The 21,201-nt window shown below is 43.3% G+C and overlaps 1 protein-coding gene across 2 annotated transcripts in view; it reads right to left on the bottom strand.

The window, feature by feature from the left end:
- Positions 1–21,201, bottom strand: part of LOC119437483 (nuclear factor NF-kappa-B p100 subunit-like) — a 155,315-nt gene that overhangs the window by 1,726 nt on the left and 132,388 nt on the right. For both annotated transcript variants that reach the window (XM_037704495.2, XM_037704496.2), the window contains exons 16-19: positions 16,174–16,343; positions 5,742–5,858; positions 3,723–3,786; positions 1,334–1,521 (exon numbers count right to left, since the gene is read on the bottom strand). In XM_037704495.2, the coding sequence (XP_037560423.1) occupies positions 1,334–1,521; positions 3,723–3,786; positions 5,742–5,858; positions 16,174–16,343 (539 nt within the window). The remainder of the gene's footprint in view (positions 1–1,333; positions 1,522–3,722; positions 3,787–5,741; positions 5,859–16,173; positions 16,344–21,201) is intronic.

Below are 21,201 nucleotides of genomic sequence, written 5' to 3'. Positions count from 1 at the left end.
GTGCACTTGGCTCACATTTTCGTTTTGGTAGACATTGTTTTGTCTGGTGCCTCATGCCAAACATGGCCAAGCCAAGACAATCCATTAGCAACCATTCTGTTGTTGCTATGCGGATGCCTCTCATTAGGCCTATGGGGGCCGGAATCGCAGAATGATATGAGAAATTAGATGTGCTGTGAGCTGATAACTAACGTTTTGGGTGAGTTTAGAGAAAGTGAATGCTGATTTCAATAATTACTGGCGATCAACACGAGTGAGAAAGTAGCCATCACATGAATTCATGCTGAAGCGTTTAGAGTTGCCGTCATGGGTGCCGTCATGTTGGACAACACTATTTTTTATTGTGCGTAAACATTAGATGACTGTGCTCAAGCCGCGCTTTGATGCGTACGATCTGTTCTGCACCATCTGCGCATGCATGAGGCACGTGGTTGTGAGCTTTCTCGTGCCGGCATATGTACGTGTAGTCTGGCTTTTAGCCTTTTTAGGATGTTACAGAGTGGGCAAAAAACAACATTAACTCATACAAACAGCATTTCCAGTCTTTCTTGAAATGTGTCAACAGAATTGCAGTTGGCAAACACATGAGGATCAAAACTGCTCCAGTCAACTATAGTTTGCGGCAAAAATATGTATTTAAAAAAACATCAACTCTGGGTGTGCAAGACAAAACAACATTCACATGGTTGGCTCTTGCTGAAGCTTGACCAGGGAATTGCAAATATCGTCAGGGATTCCAGTTAAGTTTTCCATTGTAAAGCAAACAAAAAACTTCAGACGTGCTAACTTTCTTGGAGTAGCAAATGACTGAAGGCCAGCCCTTCGAATCAATGCTGTTACTGATCGATTCCAGACGTAACACGAGAAAATTAACCTGACGGCTAATTTTTGATTTTGTTTAGGTATTTTAATGTGTTTTTTGGCTATGTGGGTTCCAGACTATACCAGCATACTCCACAGTCGGTCTAACAACTCTATTATATGCCATTATCTTGACATCAGGTGTGGCATCCTTTAATTTGCATTTTAACAGACAATGTTTCTTCCGAGCGGATCCAGTAATATTTTCTATGTGCTTAGTCCAATTTAGGTTGTTAGAAATTGTTACACCGAGGTACTTTAATTGAGTAGTATGTTTAATTTCAATATCTCGTAGTGCGCAAGTATAACGCAAAGGTGCATTTTTGTTTTTTGGCACACACTGTCTTTAGGTTAATTTTCATGCGAAATTCATCACGCCACGTTTCAAGAGTTATCAGTGATTCGTTCATTAGGACTTCATCTGATCAATCAAATAAGAAATCATGCAAAGAATGCTGAAAAAACTACTTACCTGAAGATACTTGAGATAGATCGTTTCACCGAGCCCAGAAACTCGAAGGAAAGCTATCATCTTATTCACAACGGTGTCTTTGCTGTCCTCCAGCAACTTGAGGACCCTGGTAGCATTTTCCTCGGACTCTAGCGCTGCCACCACTCTTGAACGAAGACTGATACGGCCACCTTCAGCTCGTTCTGCGACTGTGTGAGATGTGTGCCAAATATACAGTCGACAACAGTTCTGTGCCACGATGAACACTCCTAATAAAATGAGTCAGCTCGTATTGCCTCTGCCAGGTATGTATACCTGCATGTACACTAGCTGATCTGTGTCACATATGCACAGGTTGCACCTGGCAGGGGTGGTAGCATTAAAGGGACATCACAACAAAATATTAAACGGTGAAGCATTCTTCTAAACTGCGTTCTCATTCTTTCAGTGCAAAATTTTTAATTGCTAGCAGCGAAGGGGAAGGTCAAACTTCCATTACTTGAATTTTGTGCCCATACAGCAGTGCCGGTATGTCAGAGAGATTATTTTATTTTATATTTATGGGAAAATGGCACCACCATAGTGGCATTACTGCAGGAGGAGGGGTACATGGACAATCGACGTTGTTTGGATACGTAGCTGGGCAAATGAACTGCAGGGGTAGCAAAACGCTTAATTTGGTTATATAATCAATGGTGTAATCAATGCAAAATACAGCATCAAATGGCACAACCAATACAAAAACAAAAGTACAGAAACTTGACTGTCATGGATGCCATGGATTTTAAAGTATTTTTCGCATTCGGGTCCTCTTAGAGCACAATTCTCAAAACTTTATATATTGATTTCCCTTCAAAAACAATTTAATTATTCATTACTGACAAATAGTTTATTAGACAAGAGGGAACACTGTCAAAATCAATCATTTCATGGGAAACTTTAACAAGACGTTGCAATCAGTCTTTCATTTTTGCTTATTTTCTGGCTTTCCAAGCCTCTGATAACAGTGTGAGCTTTTTGGTAATCTTGAAAGATAATTAACTAATGCACTTTAACCTAATATTAGTGGTCCTCAGATACATTGAGAATACTTATCTTTCTCCATCATTTATGTTCATTTTTATAGTAAAATAATGCTTGGACATTCTGTTTTACATTTCAAAATATCTAGAAGGCACGTCGTACTTGTTGACACTGCAGGCACTGGCTGCCGAATACAGAAACTGCCAAGTTTGAAACACCCTGTATACACCAGCCAGATTTTAAATTGCAATTATGGAATAAGCAATAAGAATAGGGGGGACCCAAGGGGCTCCATTTTTGTTAGTCACAATTATACAAAAAGATAAAAAATGAAGCCAGCGAAAGTACAGGGCAAACTCATTGTTACACTTAATTGTAATGTAGAAATAATAAGGTAGAGGAAAATTAAAGTGGATAAAAGGATAACTTGCTGCATGTGTGGAGCAAACCCACATCTCCGCATTACGCGTGCTGTGCTTTACCTATAAAGCTACTGTGGCACTATCCCTCCAGCCACTTTTTTGGGTACCTGTGTACAAGACGCGAGTGGTAGCCAGCATCGCTTAGTTCAAAAAGCATTCTATGTCTCCCACCTTGACCGTGGACGAGAAAGAAGATTGGCTCTGGCCTAGCGTACTGTCAGCTTCCTCAAGCAATGCAGCTAAAGTAATGGAGGTGCAAAAAGGATCATTTCTTTTTTATTATGGAACCAAGGCTTAATTTACTATATTAGAGGGGGACTTGGACTTCAGGGCTGTGGAAGAGCACTGCAATGGAACTTGTGGGGTGCATAACTTCCCTTTGCTGGTTCTAGAGCCCCAGTGATGGTGGATGCATAGGCCAAGTCAAAATTTTTTTCTCGGATCTCGTGCTCTCTAGCAGTAGGGGGTGCAAAAGCGGCATTCATGCACAGCAGTGCAAGCAAGACTGTGGTGCCAGGATCATGGTGATAGGCATTGTGCGTGCCAGTAGCGTAGCAGACGACACTCCACAGCTGCACCTGCGCAAGTACTTCCAGTGGCCACATGTGGCATCTTGTGGAATGCAGGCACATACTCCCATGTTTCCCCTAAGTGTGGGTGACCTTATAACATGCACTCAAACACCATGTGGTACAGGTGGGTTTATTTGAACAATGGCCATTATCGTATGCTCTGCAGACTAGATTAAACTGAATGATAGGATGTGCCAGTGAGTCCATGACAGTGTTTGCCAATAGTTAGAGTAAACAGATGTGCAGTGGATTGTGCCGTTAGGCTTAACGAGAACAAGCTGGCGTTGCCTCATCTACCTCAATGAACACACTAAATTTCGTATAAAATTCCCAGATTATTAAGCAATTTAGAGTTTTCATCTACAAGCGAGCATATCTGAGTTGTGCTCATACCTGGTTCTGAGCCAGCATTGGTCGAAAATTTTTCTGGATTGCTGCTGTCCGCTCCAGGCTGACTCTGCAAAAAGCAAACAAGCCAACACTCTATAAACCTACATAGCTTAGCTGGATGCAATACAGATACAATTGCTATTCTTCATTTGGAACTACTGACTGTCAAAGACTAAGTTTTACAAGACTTGTACATATGTGACGTCTATTGTGACATACTAAATTGATAACAGGAGAGTTTTTAAAGACTTATGACAGCAGGCAGGGTGCATACAAAAAATAGCAAAATTTAAAAAAAGCATTTTTTAAAACTGAAAGCACCCCACGAAAAGAAATTCCACATCACTTCATTTGCAGATGGTGTAATGATTGAAAATGGCCAGTTTTTTTTAAAGCAACAATAAAGGAAAATGCTGAATCTAAACTTATGATTTTTCCAGAAACCTTTAACCCTTTACAGCAGAATTTTTATTTATTAATAATATTATTCCTTCAGGTGTGGGCAACCGTAACAATCATCACACTGTGCTAGAAAACTCATTTTGAGGTTGCACATAATGTATTTTGCAAAAAACAAGTCTGTTGAAAATTCGCAACAATATGCATACAATTTACGTGTATTTCTAAAGTAGGAAAATACGGTTTATATAAAAATTTTATTTAGGATGATTCATGAGGAAAATATATAACCTGTTAGTGTAATTCAAAAGTAATCAAATGATCTTGTTGAACAAAGCCGGCCTCCACACTTCAAGCAATAACTCGTAGAATTACAGAAAATTTTAATCGAAGCTTTTTTGTTTTCTAAGTGCCCAGTTTCGCATGCAAAAATGTATGCTTATTTGTAAGTGCAATCCAAGAGGAAGCGATTATTTTTGTTCCTAGAGCAAAGGTAGGTTCCAAACTTTGAACAGCAGGTCATGCAGATTCCTAGCAATTAGGAAAATTTGCATCAATGCTGCTTTTGGCCCCAAAGCAACCAGTTACCAACTTTAATTTGCTGGTTCATTGCTTGGCCTTCTTCCTTTTTTCCCCCCTAGTTGCTGCATTCAAGCATTACAGTGTGATGTCGCAAGGCCCAACTCAATCTCAAAATTCACTCAAAGCACCTTTCACAAACATCTTGAACTCCATGACTCTACAAGCCCGAGTTCCAAAACAGGGAACATGATCAAGTCAGGCTCATCATCACTCCTGTACAAGTCATTGTCTTTACTGTCAGATGGTATTCTGTGGCCATAGAAGAGCTTAGGATCTCTTTCACCAGTTCCATGACAAAAAGACATCTTAGGGCACATTATTTCAACATAGCAACTTTCTACCATGCAAACAAATTACTCGTACAGTAAAGGTTCTTAGTGTTTACTCAATAAAAAAAAATATGTAGGCAGCAACTGAATATAGTTTATTTTACTTCATTATGCCCAGAAATTAACCTGCAACAGCCAACCTTGCCTGAATTACTGAGGGTGCATTTGTAAGGCATCTTTCATGCTTGTCTGTGCTTATCTTTTGCTGCTGTAGTGTAGATGCGAGCACATGATGGTGCAATATTGGAAGGCAATTTTGTAGAAATGCAATAATGTGCACAGAAGGATTGAAATATCACGAGGACTTGTTTTTGTTGATGTCTTTTGCTATGTTGCAAATGTGCAATATTTTGAAGTAAAGGGCAGAGACAAATGAGGCTGAGAGGTGACATTAAGCAGGCAACTATGAGAGGCTAGTCTGCAGTCCTTAATATACACACTTGATAACTGTCTGTACACTATTTAGAACTGACGCTCTTAAGGCAAGGAAGAAGAAAAAAAGTTCCCGAAGCAGGAAAACTGACAGAAACCAGCTGACCATAAAACCAGCAAATTGTTTTGTGAACAGCAAAAAAACTTCCTCACTTAATGTGCTTGCTGCAAAGCAAATAAAATGCCTTTAGATTTTGACACATCGCATTTGCAAGAATGCTTGCTTTCTAAAGAAGCCGACCCAACATTGTAAGCCAATGCACTGACACAGACTTCTCACTTTTAATGACTCTCTTTGTGCACAGAGTATTTCCACGATGTCCTCTCGTTTCATGTCCAGGGCAAGTTCCAAAGCATTCATTCCGTAGCTGTTGATGGATGCCACTTGGATCGTTTCCTGCAAAAACAGTGGATTAGGAGGAACATTTTTTACAGGAATGCCTCTGCTGCTGTAAGTGGACTATTTAAGAACAGGGCTAGCTATCACGCATATTTATCGTCACACTGTTTGTTGTACATGTGCGGCTGCCGTTTTGCTCAGAGCCACTCTTTATGTTTGTGTGCTTCTTTTTAAAGTTCCTTTTGTGCCTCCTCTAGGGACATTTTCTGTGACGATCACTTCGGCGATACCATCAATCGATACCATCGAGTGGCTCAACCAGCCAATCAGCGTGCACCTGACGGCCGAGGCAATACTGTCGCTGACAGTGATCGTTGCAGAATGTGTCCCCTGGTTGCATTCACTGTGCCAGATTATGTTTATTTGTGTTGCCTTCTGTCATTCACTTGGAGAAAAAGCTGTTAGTAAAATAATGCTTATCTCTCTCTCTCTCCATGTCACTCAGTAAAAATAAATAGTTGAACTCACATTCACATACTGCACTACTATTCTCTGCCTGAGCAGAAAGAACCTGCTCTACTCTATAATTTGCCAAGTGTCACAAAAAACGAAAGGCCAAAAATCGGTAGACAAATACAAAGGATAAGCACATGTTCCTTGTATGTGTTGCCCTTTCTTGTCAGGGATTACATACAGTAGATCAAAGGCACCAACTAGCCTAACAAAATCGACAAGGTTGCTTTCCCCATTCACATCACATAGGAAAGACGGAAATGGTTTTGTTAGGATACTGCCATTCCTTTAAGCAGCATAATGTGCTTCACTTAAGAGGACAAGTAAAATTCTGCCTACAGCAGCAGTCAGCAACATCATTCCCAATAAAGGTGCACACATTATAGTCTTCCTTCCCGTGTTCCAAATAGGGGTGTGCAGAAATCAGTTTTTGAATGCGAATCCAATACTAAACTTTGATTATTGTATCAAATATTTAGTAATGATATGCAGATGCATTTATTAGCAAGTTTCTTTAAAGCGGCCCTGAAGCACTTTTCTGAATAATCGTAGAATGGTCTCACTACCGAAGAATGTAGCCTCATGAATCTTCTACCGCAAAATGTTTTCAGAATAATTCAAGTACAAGTGGAGTTAGATGTAGTTATCACATCAATGAGTGGCTTTCTCTCTTCTTTTGTCTTTACTAGAGCATTGGAAGTTACACAGGGGTTATTTCAATGGGGCTAAGCCTCACCCAAAAGCTGAGCGTCTCGCCCGGTGAGAGGGCTAGTCGCGGCACCCCGTGGCGACATCTGTATCGACGCTATACAGCACGCCGCGGAGGCCACGTGCAACAGACGCAGCTATGCGCAACTGTCGTGTGTAGACCGGCGCTGCAAAGATGAAATGCTTTTTCTGTCTTTTTGAGATTGCATACGTATATATATATATTTCATTTATTTAACTCAAACTTAATGATAATAGTATTACTGAGAATGTTCTCATGATCACAAAATCAGCCAATGGGTGTCTCTCTTATTGGTAAGCTTCGCTGCTTGCAATGACAACAGTGCTAAGGCGAGAGCAGGCGATTTTTCACAGTTTTTGACACGAGGTTGCAAATTCTCTGCAGCATGCAGTGCAATAATATTTGGCTCCCATGTTCACAAGAGCATTATCTACAGATCGGCAATATTTTCTTACTATGCCGAAAAAGTGTTTCAGGGCCCTTTTAACATGTTGGAACATTGCAATTATGTTGCCAATAGTAAAAAAAAAACATTCATAAGCTATTACAGTAAAAGCTTGTTTGTTTGATCCTCGTTAATTTGAAAACATTCAGTACAACCCATCTCGCGATGACTGTCGACAGTGATGCGTTTAGCATTGAATCAATATAGCGATACCAGGTATTCACATCGTCAAGAAGAGTTATGTATGAGGCGTGTACTGCAGTGGGATTCCTATTGCGCACTTCCCTAGGAACACTCGGCACCACCTAGAGCTGCCGCTGTGAAGCCTGCGCGTGGTCTCCGAAATGCATGGCGCGCCGGTGCGTGCCAACGCTTAGAAACGCGTCACGTGGCAACCGGGCTCCTTTCACGTGCTTCTTTCTGGACATGCTGTGCCATCTACTGGCACTGCCAAGAATTCCGCAAGTGGCCTTCAAGACGAGAAGCGTGGCGTGCCGGTGCCTGAAAAAGCTGTAAAATGTGCCTTCGCTTGCTGCACACTTAGTGGCACAGACTCAGTGACCCAAGCTGGCGAGAGCTTCATGTTGAAGAGCGGCTCATACCCAACCAACGCATTCATGGCGCAGCTCGCTAAAGCGTTGGCATGAAAGGCATCCACTGAAAGCGCCACATACCCAGCACATACCCAAAAGCAGCACATAAGCCTGCTAATGCGTTGGGTTGCTGCCCTTGAGGAATCGAACCCTGACATGGATTCGATTCCACTCAGCCTCGAAGAAACTTAAGGGGTCTTTTTCATCATTGTAAAGCGGCACATACCTAGCTACCCAAGTTGGCGTCAAAGACGTTGATTGAAGACCAGAACGAATCAAGTGGCACATACCTAGTGCTCCAAGTCGACGTGAAAGACGTTCATTCAAGAGCGGCACATATGTACACATTGCCACATACTCCGTGACCCAAGTTGGTCTGATGGTTGGTTTCAAACGCTGTTCCCTCAGCACAGCAGCCCAATGTGCTACCCGTTTGACCACAGACTACCCAGTGACCCAGGCAGGTGGGAAAACAGTTAAATACAAACACACATGGATACATAGCCCCCAGAATGTGTGTGAAGTACGCAAAGAATGTGAACACATTAAAGGCCAACTGCAACAAAATTTCACTTGTGCTAAATTGGCTATAAATGCTTAGCATATACAGTGTAGACCGCTTATAATGTAAGGCGCCGCAATCGCGAATATCCGCACTATAAGCGGTACCACATTATAACCAAAGCAACAATTTTCAAGGCCCGCACATATGCAAAACGTGCACCGAGCCGCCACGCGTATGCGACAGTCGAGAAATGCGGCTAGAACATTTGCATTCAATTTACAGTCGAATCTCATTAATTCGAACCAAATAAGCGGCGGTGCCTCCAATCGGCATTGCTCCGCCTCCGACCGCCATAGAGTAAAAGCTTAGGAGAGACCCCTCAATGTTGCGAGCGAACAAAACAAAAAAAAAAGAAAGAAAAAAAAAATGCCACGGAAACTTCACCCTCTCTGAAATGGCAAGGTCGCCGATTCTGCGTTGCGCCGGAACATGTGTGTACGTGCCGACGTCTCAGCCACACTACCGTAGCCACACGTAGAAAATGGCAGTGAAACCTTCTTTCTCCTTTATGCTTCCTCTACTTTCTAGTCAAGTGTTGACCTTGCACGCTGCGGCTACGGCGCAGACGGAAGCAGCGGCGTTGTCCCAGGCTGGCCAGCGAAACTGCCCACGCCGGCAAACGCTCGCTTCCCGATAACGGCAGAAAATGAAACTTCGGGGAGCTGGCGCCGGGCCGGCTGGAGCAGCGGCGCCTGCACGGCGGCGGGCGCGCACGGTGACAGTCGAAAGTGAGGAAGCTACGAGGGAGGGCGAGGGGAGCCACCGAAGCGGCGGAGTTGCCGAGGTGAAATACGCTTCCCTGCCGCCCTCCTCCCTCTCATTCCACGGTATCCGCATGCGCCCTTCGCCGTGGCATCCCAGCGCTGCCCACTCCCTGAAGTTTCGTGTACTGCCGTTATGATGAAGCGAGTGTTGGCCGGCGTTGGCAGTTTCGTGACCCTCGCTCACTATGTGCGCCGTGATATTTCACGACTCGCACTCAAGATTCTTGTTTCAGCCTCACTGGCTGTTCATTCGCACCACGTGCCCTTCTCCTCCACTTCGTCTCTCTTGCTTCCTCGAGCACTCCTTGGGGTGCCCGTTTGAGGGGAGCGATCGCCGTCTCTGCTGACTTCCGTACTCCCAGGCAGCCGCACTGGAACCGGTATTTCGTTTCCCACAACTGCACTATAAGCGATCTGTGTATACATGGAGTGCCATGGGAAAATTAACGGGAGTCTGAAAAGACCGCACTATATCCGGTCCTGCACTATAAGCGGTTACGTTATAAGTGGTCTATACCGTATTATCAATGTAACATTGGCAAGGCTGGTGCTTGTCTAAATTTCTTATTAGCAGCGTTTATATAGCATCTAAGCAGACGAAGCGTGCACATGTCGGTGAGCGGTAGTGATGTGGATATGGCGAAAGTCCCAGAGCCATACACTACTGCTGATCTCTCAGTTGCGCCTAGGCGCCCAGGCGCATTGCTTGTTCAACATTTGCAAGTTGATGGGTGTCTCTCTCGGCATGCCTTTACGTTGTGCCCGTGATCTGAGCTGTTGCTGAGAATGCCGATGCATTGCGTGGCCGTCGCGTGCTCGAACATGTACTCGAACATGAACGATGGCTGTGCAGTACAGAACACTGCGCAGAGGAAGGCAGAACACATCTTTCTATCCCAGCTTTCAGGGCGCAAGCGTGCGCCACAACACACTCACTTCACTGAACTCAAACTGTAGGCCAGCATCAGCCAAGCTAGTGCGTGATGCACTCTGCTCCAGCAGCACCGGCTTGAGATACGACATGTTCTATTTCTGTGCCAGTTACACTAGACTTGGAGCATCGAATTTTTGCCAATGTAGCGTAACTGCACCGCATGTGGATTGGATCTTCATTACTCCAGACTCTATCTGTGCCTTTAGCTTGGCCACCCCAATGCACTCTTCATCTCCAAGCAGAGACGGAACTCATCGAGACTCTGCTCATTAAACGAAGAAAACCAAATACCAAAAACCGGCTTGACTCAGAGTAGAATTGTTCCCATTAAGAACATCGCAGGTGTGTAAAAGTGTGGGCACAGTACACAAAGCAGCTAGCAGAGTACACTAACTCTGTGGATAGTAGACATACAGGACATGTTCACTGCTACATGGGAATGGTACAAGCAAGGGAAGTAGACGTCATGGCCGCTAGTTCTCAACAGTCTAAGTTGTACGTCACTTCCAGCGAGTAGTAATGGTGGTGTATTTTTCAGTTTCGTCATGAAAAACATTGATGTTTGTAAACGTTTTGTGACGCACCCACTGGTATTTCAAGCGTAAAATTTTTCACTGACTACTCTTATGTCTAAATTATCTGAAACTGGCCTTTTTACGTGGTCAAAAATTTCATTGCAGTTGGCCTTTAAAATTGAGGTATTTACATTGTCTCTCTGGGCTCCCCAACCCATGCATAATTACATTGCATCAAATGTGCATTAACTCCGAGGCATTTAGCCCTATGCTAGTTGTCACTCAACACATTTGTTGTGAGCTGATAAGCTCAGAATTGAGGGTAGCATTTCAAGAGTAATGACAAATGAGTGAAGTAAAAGCCATGCTAGCACTAAACAAAAACATACTAGTGGTGTACTGTTTATTATGGCCACTTTTTGGAAAAGAACCACAGAAGCATAGTGCCTATTCTTTTCCCTGCATTTTGCATGACATGTATGCAGGACTTCTAAAGCACACCTGTGGCAAGCCCCTCCTATTATTTTTCTTCAGTGTGAGACATATGACCGACTCAATGTTGTTGAAAATTCTGCGCTTGCAAGAATATACTGCAACCATGACTATAATGTTGGATGTGAAGGGGAAGGAGGGCATCTGCAATGTCCTGATAAAAAAAAAAGAAAATGGTTATAACGCCAACTAAGGATGTGTAATGCACCCATAGTCATTTGTTTAGAATACTAGTGCCTTGCTGCATAGTGCGATGGGTGCAGGCATCGTGATAACACCAGTGTCCTTCAATACTTTTCTTCTGGTCTTTCTGCAAAAGTTCATATTGGTATAGATGGTCCCTAGCAAAAATTCTAATAGAAGTTTGTATTAGTCTAATACAGTTTTGTATTAGTTGTATTAGTTTTGTATTAGACTAATAGAAATTTATTAGAAGTTTGTATTGGTCTAATACAGTTTTGTATTAGTTGTATCAGTTTTGTATTAGACCAATAGAAATTTCTATTAGTCGTACTGATTTACCTATAAGACCAATAGGCCCTGTATTAGTCTTATGCAAACACAGTTGCGTGTCTACTAGTATCTCTGTTAGACTAATAGGTCCTGTTAGTCTTATGCAGATTGTTGCTGGTCTGATACAACATGTATTGCTGGATTGCACAGCTCGTGTTTGCTGGTGAAAGTTGATGAAAAAAAATAGACTAGCGGACCCCTTGCTTGCATGGAGAGGTGTTTCTATTTAATCACTGAATAATTAAAAATCAGGCCTGCTGTATAAATGTGCAGCAGACTGCGTTCGCACGTTTGCATTAGTTTCAGCGCACTAAGCTAGTGAAACTGGCCATCTCTCGGCGACATACACAAAACCGACGTGCGCCAACATGGTCTTGCCAATTTTGCTTCACTGAACCTCGTCGCGATGAGTCGTTGAGGAAACAGCTAGTGTTTACAGCACAGCGAATACTTCCCCATGAAAAAAAAAAAAAAAACGAATTACCAGCTGTAATCTGCAAGGCAGAATCGCGCTGCCCGGTCAGCTTACGAACGACAACACCCATGGCAATAGCAGCAGCAACCCATGCAGCAACCATATTTGTTTGCGGCTGAAGTTTCGTTAGTGTCGTATTTTCTGTTGAAGTGCGCAAAAAGTACATGTAAAAACTTTTAACCTAAATTACTGACTTGACACCGCATATAAAAGGCCGTAATATTTATTGACATCAAAGAGCAGTATCGCAGAGAAGGGAACACGGCGGTTGAGAAGGATATAAAACTGCGACCGTAGTCAGCCGTAGTTGCACACAGCACGTGTGCAATGGCGGCCGCCATGTCAAGGCGAGGCGTCACGCGAGGCGTGCGTGTTTTGTGAATGAACGATGTGTTTTTAAGGAACCCGTGGTGTTAGCGCCTGCGCAATCTCATTCGTGCAGTAATATAATTGGATAGTTTTATCTATGGATGCTGTTAATACTTCAAAACAACGCAAGGCAACTGTTTTACCCCTGTCCTTCGCGGCTTTATGGATCTATCAGCGTGCATCGATGTGCAGCGTTTTCCCCGGCGCCGATTTGCCATTTCGAGGTAATTATACTTCTTATTTATGCCGCTGTAGTACAGTATGAAGCGTTTTCTTCTTTTTTTTAAAATCCTGACGGTGGACGTAAGTACAGTGCTGTCGGGCCGATAGCTGTGTGCGTTGCAGCAATAACATGCCTGTTTCCGACAACGCTGTGCAAGATTTCTGTCTAGAGTTCCTTATATCTGCCTACAGTTTCGATGGAACATACATCTTATGTTGATTTTGTGTGCTTTGTAATTGTCCTGTCACGTCAGGTAACGTCATTGTTTGTTATAAATATTTTGAGCTAGCATATATCAACTGTCCTAAAATATTGCCGAGCCGCATTTATTCTAATTTGGAAGCAAATATTGCCAGCTTAAACGTTTCGTGGTAGAACTAGCACCCCCGCTTTCAACTGTTTCTATATGTGTGTATTTTTGTACCCAGGTTTTTTTAACCACTTCATCAAAAGGACGTCCTCTGGTCGAAGTCAACGAAAAGCTCTCTCAATCAAGATTGCTGACCTGACGAAGATCTCGAAAGAGGAATCTGTAAAAAGATATGCTGTGCTAATAAATGCTTCTAGAAAATTTACCTGTTTTTCGTTATCTGGTGCATTGCAACATTTTCTTTCACAGCAATAGACTTATTAGACTAACACTAATAGGCCTATTAGACTAATACACTAATAGACCTACTAGACTAATACACTAATAGACCTAATAGACTGTATTAGTGTCAATAACCTAATAGGCTATTAGTTTTTGTATTAGAATTTTTGCTAGGGGTGCCACCAAAGGTACTGGCACAGGTAGAAAGGCATCAATCAACTACGCTGGCATGGTCGAGGCTATGCAATCGTGTGAATCTTTAACCAGGAAAAGCGCCTCTCCCACATTTATTTCAGCATGTTTGCAGACTGAACATGCTACGGAAGTTTTAGGCAAAATAATTTACCGTGTAATGCAATCTTGTTTAAATTATATGCCACAGTGCTATGTGGCGTATAATTTCATATTTCACTTCTGTCTTCATCTATCTTCAGTCTGTCACTTTTTCATCTAATTGTTCTTCACTAGAAAATCTGTCGTAGCATAAATATCTTGGTCTTACATTCTTGGGGGATTGTCTTGGTCTCATCACATTGAAAAAATGTGCAACTGCGCGCTTAGAAAGCTAGGATACCTGCAATGTACTCTATGGTTGGCCCCTCTTAACACAATGCTTATAAAACACTAGTTCTTACCTATAAAACATTAGTTCGTTCAGTACTCGAGTATGGCTCGGCAATATTGAAACCACAAAAAAAAATCTGATATTGACAAAATTGAGTCCCTCCAGAAGAAAGCTGTACGCTTCATTTATCGTCACTACAACAGGTATTTTTCACCCAGTTCCCATCTTCACAATCTTCAACTTGCACTCTCTCTTCCAGTCGTCACATTGAATATTTGAAGCTTTTCTATACTCTGATTAACTTTCCACGATTTCCTCTACTAAGCAGCTACATCACATGCACTAGACCTACATCCACCAGACACCATCATGAGTCGAATATATCCCCTTTTCATCCGCGCACTGATGTGTTTAAATAGTTTTTTTTTGTCCATACTATAGAACTGTGCAATGCAATTATCTGGTCCTCTTGCATATTGTTAACCACCGATTTTTATTGGATCTTGGTTTGTTTTTTGATGTTGCTTTTCCTGCTTGGTCTTTGCATTCTCTCTATTTTCTTCTCCCCACTCCTGTGATAGCCCTTTGGGGATGCAGTATGTTGAAATGAATAAAATAAAAAGGACCTGGCCCGCCAAGTCACATTGCTTGCACAAAGAGTTCCGCTCAGTCCTGCCACGCGATAGCGGTTGGCCAATCCCTTCTTCCTAATTGTCCATTTATATTATAACATGTCACAGGCCTCTCACAGAGGCGAAAGCCAAGTACCCCCTCACATTGAGCTACCTTTGCAGAAGTTGAAGCAGCACGTAAAGTGCGCGTGCTCATTGTAAGCAGTATGCATGGCTTACATATAGAAATTCTTGCTTTGAAAGTTGGAAGAATTCATTTTGTGCATCTATTCATTGATCGTATTTGATGTCCTAAAGTAGGGCTATGAAAGACTGCCTTAGTGGAGGGCTTCGGAACTTGCATCCTTGTGCTCATAAACAAAATGGCATAGTCACTGAGCTACTTGGTAATGTCTGTTGTCGGGCTAGTTGGTACATGGCTAGAAGTGGTTTTAGGTGCAAAAATAAGACACAGAGAAGAGAAAGATGTGATGCGCCTGTCCGTGTCTTTCTCTTGTCCACGTATTATTTTTCCGCCTAAAACCATTTGTAGCAACTGAGCCACCACGGCGGATAAGAACACTGTAGTAAATCAGATGAAGCTGACGACTAGGAGGAGGAAACAAACCTTATTAGTTGACTCATTTTCTTGAGTTGGCCACTCAGGTGCAGTAGGAGAAGTTTATTTTAAAACCTCCTTGGGTAGTGTGCTAGCAACGCATCTGCTTGCCGGACAGTCTGCTTCACAAAAGGGCAGAACACTTGCCATCATAAAGTACTTATTTCACAGCAACTGCGAACAGCTATTGTGTCAGTGGACGATACCGTGTCACTAGACGAGGATGTTCCTTTGGCTTAGACAAAAGTAAGCTGGCAGGTCTTCAAAAATCCTCGGAATGGCATCTGCTTTGAGCTTCGTTTGCCCATGTTCCAGTGACACAACATTTCTGTTTGCTGTGCACACGTCTTCACAAATAACATCTTCTGCACGAAATGTTCTTTCACATATGCGAATGTGCTTCGAGTCAAAAGTGAAGCTGAGAGTCTCTTGATGCAGAATGGCTCGTTTACACTTGTCCCGTAGGTTCGTGTTGGTAGGGAAACAAAAAAAGGATGTTTTTCCATTGGCACCCTTGCAACCGGACCTACATGCTAAATATAATAGCATTGCCAAGGCATGCATTCACATAAAATGTTTACTACAACGTCGAGCTTTTGCGCACAAACTAGGGGACAAAAACAGAGTCGTGGATTACAGCTACCAACTCGCCCAAACCAATACCCTACTCCGTTATGTTTAATATAGTACATAGTTACTGTTATGAAGACACCGGACACAATTTCTCAATCCAAGTCAAATTAGAAACATGGACCGCATTAAGCTTGAGACTACCTACTGCTACATAAAATGCCATTGACACAGGCTGTGTACACACTGTAGCTGCCCCAGCCAGCAGTAATAACATCGGTTACCTGTTTCAGCAGAATGTTGACGCCCTCGACAAAGTCTCCTATGACAGCCAAGTGGAGAGGCCTGTCTCCCGTTTCATCCGTAGCAGCATTGGCATCGAGGCCTGCTTGGCAGAGTGTTTCAAGGGCTCCGGGGTCTCTCTTCTCCACAGCCAGGTGTAAGGCTGTCTTGCCTGTTGCATGAGGTGATGAGAAATTTGTGTCAGCGACAGCGAGTTGTAGAGAAAGAAAGACCTAGAGGTTTTGCTTTGAGGCTGAACTTACTGCATCCATCAAAGTTACTCAGCTGCTAACTCAGAACTTGCGTAGTGTGCACGTGCGATCCCAACAGTTCTTGGTGATGGAAGAGAAATGGGTGACAGTTGATTTGTAAAAACAGAAGATACCATACATACCCCATTTTGGAGTTTAATGCATACATTTGCAATAGATAAAACGTTGGATATTGCAAAACCACAAAGAAATGCAATGTTTACTTTGGTGTATCATTTGTCCTCCATCACGCAGCATAATATATATTATGGTCAAAGGTAAGCATATGGATGCTCGACACCACAAACAGCAAGGGGGAAAAAAAATATATATATACAGTAGAACCCCGCTGATACGTTTTTCACGGGACCGTAAAAAAAATTCACGAGCCAGAAAACAGGAAAAATTAGGAATGGGAGTAGTGCTGAACTGCACACAATATTTTAATTCTTAGCATGAAAAAAAGTCGTAGTTTCGCCCGACAGCCGAAGTATCGATTGCGATAGCAAATTAGTAGACAGCTATATAAAGTAAGAATGGTAGTTTTATCGTCCGTATAAACGTGTAAACATTTGCTTATTAACTATATTAACAAGCATGGTGTCAGCGCCCACAGGCAACATGAACACATCACACTCGATGAGCGGAGACACGCGCTGTGAAACGCTGGCGTGAGGAATTTAAGCGCCGCTGCAGAAACGAGCGAAGTGACCTTCGTGCTGTTGTGTATCGCTTTAACGCAAACTGAGCGCTGAGAGCCCACAGCACGCACAAAGCTACGAGCTGCCGACACACCTACACTGCGTAGACTCTGTCCCCAACGCAGATCGCTTTCAAGATACGGCGTCGCCGCGCAGTACGCAGTTGATGCCAGAGCACAAAGCTGCCCGCTATCCCTCCCTCCTCGCCGGTGCCTCGAGCGCAACGGAAGAAGGCGCGCTTCCTCCCTGCTTTTCTTTCTTTCGTGCGCGAGATTTAGACGTGGTAGTCGGCTCCCCTCTCACGCTTTCACTTGCACATACAGCATACGGTGCGCGGTGACGGCGTTATCGCCCTAGGATTTTATACGGAACATCTATGAGCCAAAACCAATTTTAGGGCCACAACGCATCATAGACACCATCTTTAGATAGCAAATACGGATCTCAAGGGCCATACTTTTGCTGACGGAAACCGAAAATACGTCATAAGTGTCGCTCCTGGCACTTTGGGTGGCCAATGCCATCGTTAAGCAACCAAGCCAAGCGACCTGAAAAGTCAAAATGCCCGCTCGGGCCGGCGTGGGGTGGCAATTTGCAACGTATGATGCGGAAATGGTCCCACAGCTCCGACGTAACAGCGGGGTTACCAATGCATTGGGTTCTATGGGAGCTGTGCTGGGACCAGCCGAAAACGACGTAACAGCCGGGAAAATGTGGCACCCGTAACAGCAGGGTTCTACTGTATATATATATATATATATATATATATATATATATATATATATATATAAGCTCCAAAATTGGGACTTTTGGGACCTTGTTTCTAATGAAGGGATATAAAAGTAGGCATCTGATTAAGGAGCACAAATAGATGGCACAGTCAGTGAGAATAATAGAATGTATGAATATTGGTGATAATGTATGTATGGTAATCTCACTAGCACCTGTAGCAGCATTACAACATTGCCGTAATTTTTTTTTTCACGTGTACAAGTAACATTTTTGACTAGAACAAAAACATGTTGAGAAAGACCCAGCTCTTACGTAACATCCCCCTAAATCATTAAGCACCTATTTGAATGCGAAGATAAAATTGTACTGCCTGTCACAAACTTTTCGTATACATCTGTGCAAAGCAAAAGAAGAGAACCTATTGCATATAATATCAGACAGCACAGGCTGGTTTTATAGGCACCTTGCACTGAAGCTTTCCACAGTTGACAGCAGCAACAGAAAACACAGCCTAATGAACAGAAGTCTTAAAATTGGAGGGACACGATTCAGATTAACGATGATGCTTCAGAGTTCTTATCGCTAGGCAAGGGTCATGTTCAGATGTGGCTGCACGAGCATTTCCAAGCTTGGGCTTTGGACTTGGCAAAGCGCAGCGTTCGATACTCCAGGCAAGCATCTCTTGGTTTTCAGAAAAACAATGCTGCAGCAGGACCACAGAAAGATGAAACAACATAGATGCTCATCCTTCAGTGGTCCTGTTGCTGCGCTGTTTTTCTCGGAAGGTTGTTACACCGCCTTGCCCAACTTCGCACTTTTGTACAGTACGCCTTTGTGCTTGGAAAGTCGTTTTATTTTTTTGCAGCCTTAGCGGCTGGCGTCGGTGACAGTGGTAGGATAAATAAAACAGTTGCAACGCCCTCTCGCTGATGCAGGGAGTACCTATAGTCAATAGATGTTTGTACAAGCCAGTTAGTAGCACACACCAACCATAATACTTTCAGTAAACTCCCTAAAATGTACCTATAGTTAATAGATGTTTGTACAAGCCAGTTGGTAGCACACACCAACCATAATACTTTCAGCAAAGTTCATAAGTCCACTCTAGCCTATAGCAATTATCCCACAGTCTGCCAACCAAGGCACCATTCTCTACATCAGTCCAGTTCAACAGCAACCATCTCACTTGTTTGCACTTTCATCTAGATCAGGGGCTCTCAAACTGGTTTCCACAGAAACCAGGAGTTCCACAAGCAGCCAAAACAAAACCAACCCTTTACCACTTTCTCCAATCCATTTCTATAATTTCTCAATTTAGAGAAGAAAATTTACATCACAATTTGGATTTAGGTAGGCCACTGTACACCACATGTGCACTTCAGCTGCCTTTGCGAACAGACTCATGAGGCAGCGATATGCAAACTAGGGTAATATCGCTGCACGATCTGCAGGCGAACAGTATCTGAAATTTCATTCGTGCTTGCAAGAGTGGTCTTCAACATGTGAGCGGGAATAGACTCGGAAAGTTTTGCAATCCGAGAGCCACATCCGAATCCAGCAGCGTCTGCTTGGTCAACTTTCAGTGCTGATAAATGATGACTGAATATTTAAATGGCATATTGTAACAGACACATGGGGCATGTGCACGTGCGATTCATGGTACAGGTGCATTGATGTCAGCACAGTTTTGATACAAGCTGGTTGGCTACTGCGCCGAGTCTGTTTCTAGCTTACCTGGAATACAATGCTGTGGCAGGTTGATGTATGGGCTTTTAGGCTTAACACTGTGATCAGTATATCGAAGACCATACCGCAGTGTAACTGAGTCGACCCACAAGGCAGTGAAGGTATTTTCGTACATTTAGGTACAACTGGCCTGTGCAAATGTTTTTGGCTGCATGGTGCAGTCCCTGTATGTGCATGCATTCACTGCTTGCCTCTCTCTCTGCTTTCTATTCCCCCTTTTCCTATCCCCCAGCATAGGGTAGCCAACCAGACATTTTTCTGGTTAACACGCCTGCCTTCTCTATTTCCAGCTTTCTCCCTCTTGCATCAAGACGGCAAGTTAAGCCAGTTGGTTAGGATTCACTGTAAGGTTCGTAGCAGCACAACACAAGGACAATAGGAAGAAAAAACGACAACACGGTGCTGTGTTGTCGTTTTTCCTTCCTATTGTCCGTGTCTTGTGTTGCGCTATTACGAACCTTACGATCTCTCCCCCTTGGCCAAGCATAACAGAACTGATAAGTTTGTAGGCTTCCGTCTTGCTATCACACCATACCACAAGAAACACACACACACAAAAGATGGTAGACTATTGACTAAATGAAACTTCTTTTTAAGTGCTTTTTATTATTTATCAGCTGCATGTGCTGAAACTAGTAACACATAAAGTCTCAGCGGAAAAAAATTAGCACAGGTGACTGGTGGTCACAGCGGCATATTCCATTTTCCAAAACAGAGGTGGCCGTCAGAAAGCATGTCGTGGTTTTGCCACTCCAACCACCAGTCACTTGTGCCGCGTGTTGTGATTTTGCAGCTCCGGCTGCCAGTCACTTATGCTAATCTTTTTCCGCTGCAACTGTACCTAGAAGCATCATGCAAGACTAACCGTCCATTATTCGGTGCTGCACTGTAATGGCAAGTTCAACAGGCACCTTGCTTGATCTTTGACAGACAATGCTTGGAAGCGGTGCATCTCCTTAGCCATCCTCATCAATACCAGATCTTAAACACCCATTTACATGATAAACAGGCACTAGCCCAAGCACATTCCACTGTTTCCTGCCATACAAGAGCACTGTTTAGCACTTGTTGCATGCACCTTGCTAAGACAAGCTTGACAGCAGAGTATTAAAGAGGCCCTGCAACACTTTTTGTCGAAGTCAAGAAATGCATTTGACGTTAAAATATAGTTTTTCAGAAATTTGCAGCTAAAAGTACTTCAGTGAGCTCAGAAGAAGCGGCATTATTGGCAATCAAAGATTGCCTTTGAACCCTTCCATGGTACTCCACTCCTTCAATGCCTTGCACTGCAAAGGCAATGACGGAGCAGGTCGATGCCCACAATGCTCCGCCTACTGAACATCATCATAGTGCGCAGTTCAAATTTGATTTTGGATGTTCACGTAGACGCCACTGGTTCCCAATTTTGGCGCCTACAACGCTCAAACCTGAGAGGCTATCCCTGAACTTACAGTTCAGTTTACGGTGTTGCCCAGCAACGAAGGCGCGTTTCTTCCTTCTTTTGCCCTTCTTTCTGTGCACGCCTCTTTTGCGCTTTTTTCTGCAGCCCTACTACCTATACGTGCGGAGAAATGAAGCCTCCGTGCTCTTGGAGATGCCA

This window comes from Dermacentor silvarum, chromosome 1 (assembly GCF_013339745.2).
Source record: "Dermacentor silvarum isolate Dsil-2018 chromosome 1, BIME_Dsil_1.4, whole genome shotgun sequence".
Taxonomy (NCBI): Eukaryota; Metazoa; Arthropoda; class Arachnida; order Ixodida; family Ixodidae; genus Dermacentor; species Dermacentor silvarum.
This window is presented reverse-complemented; position numbering and strand designations above follow the sequence as displayed.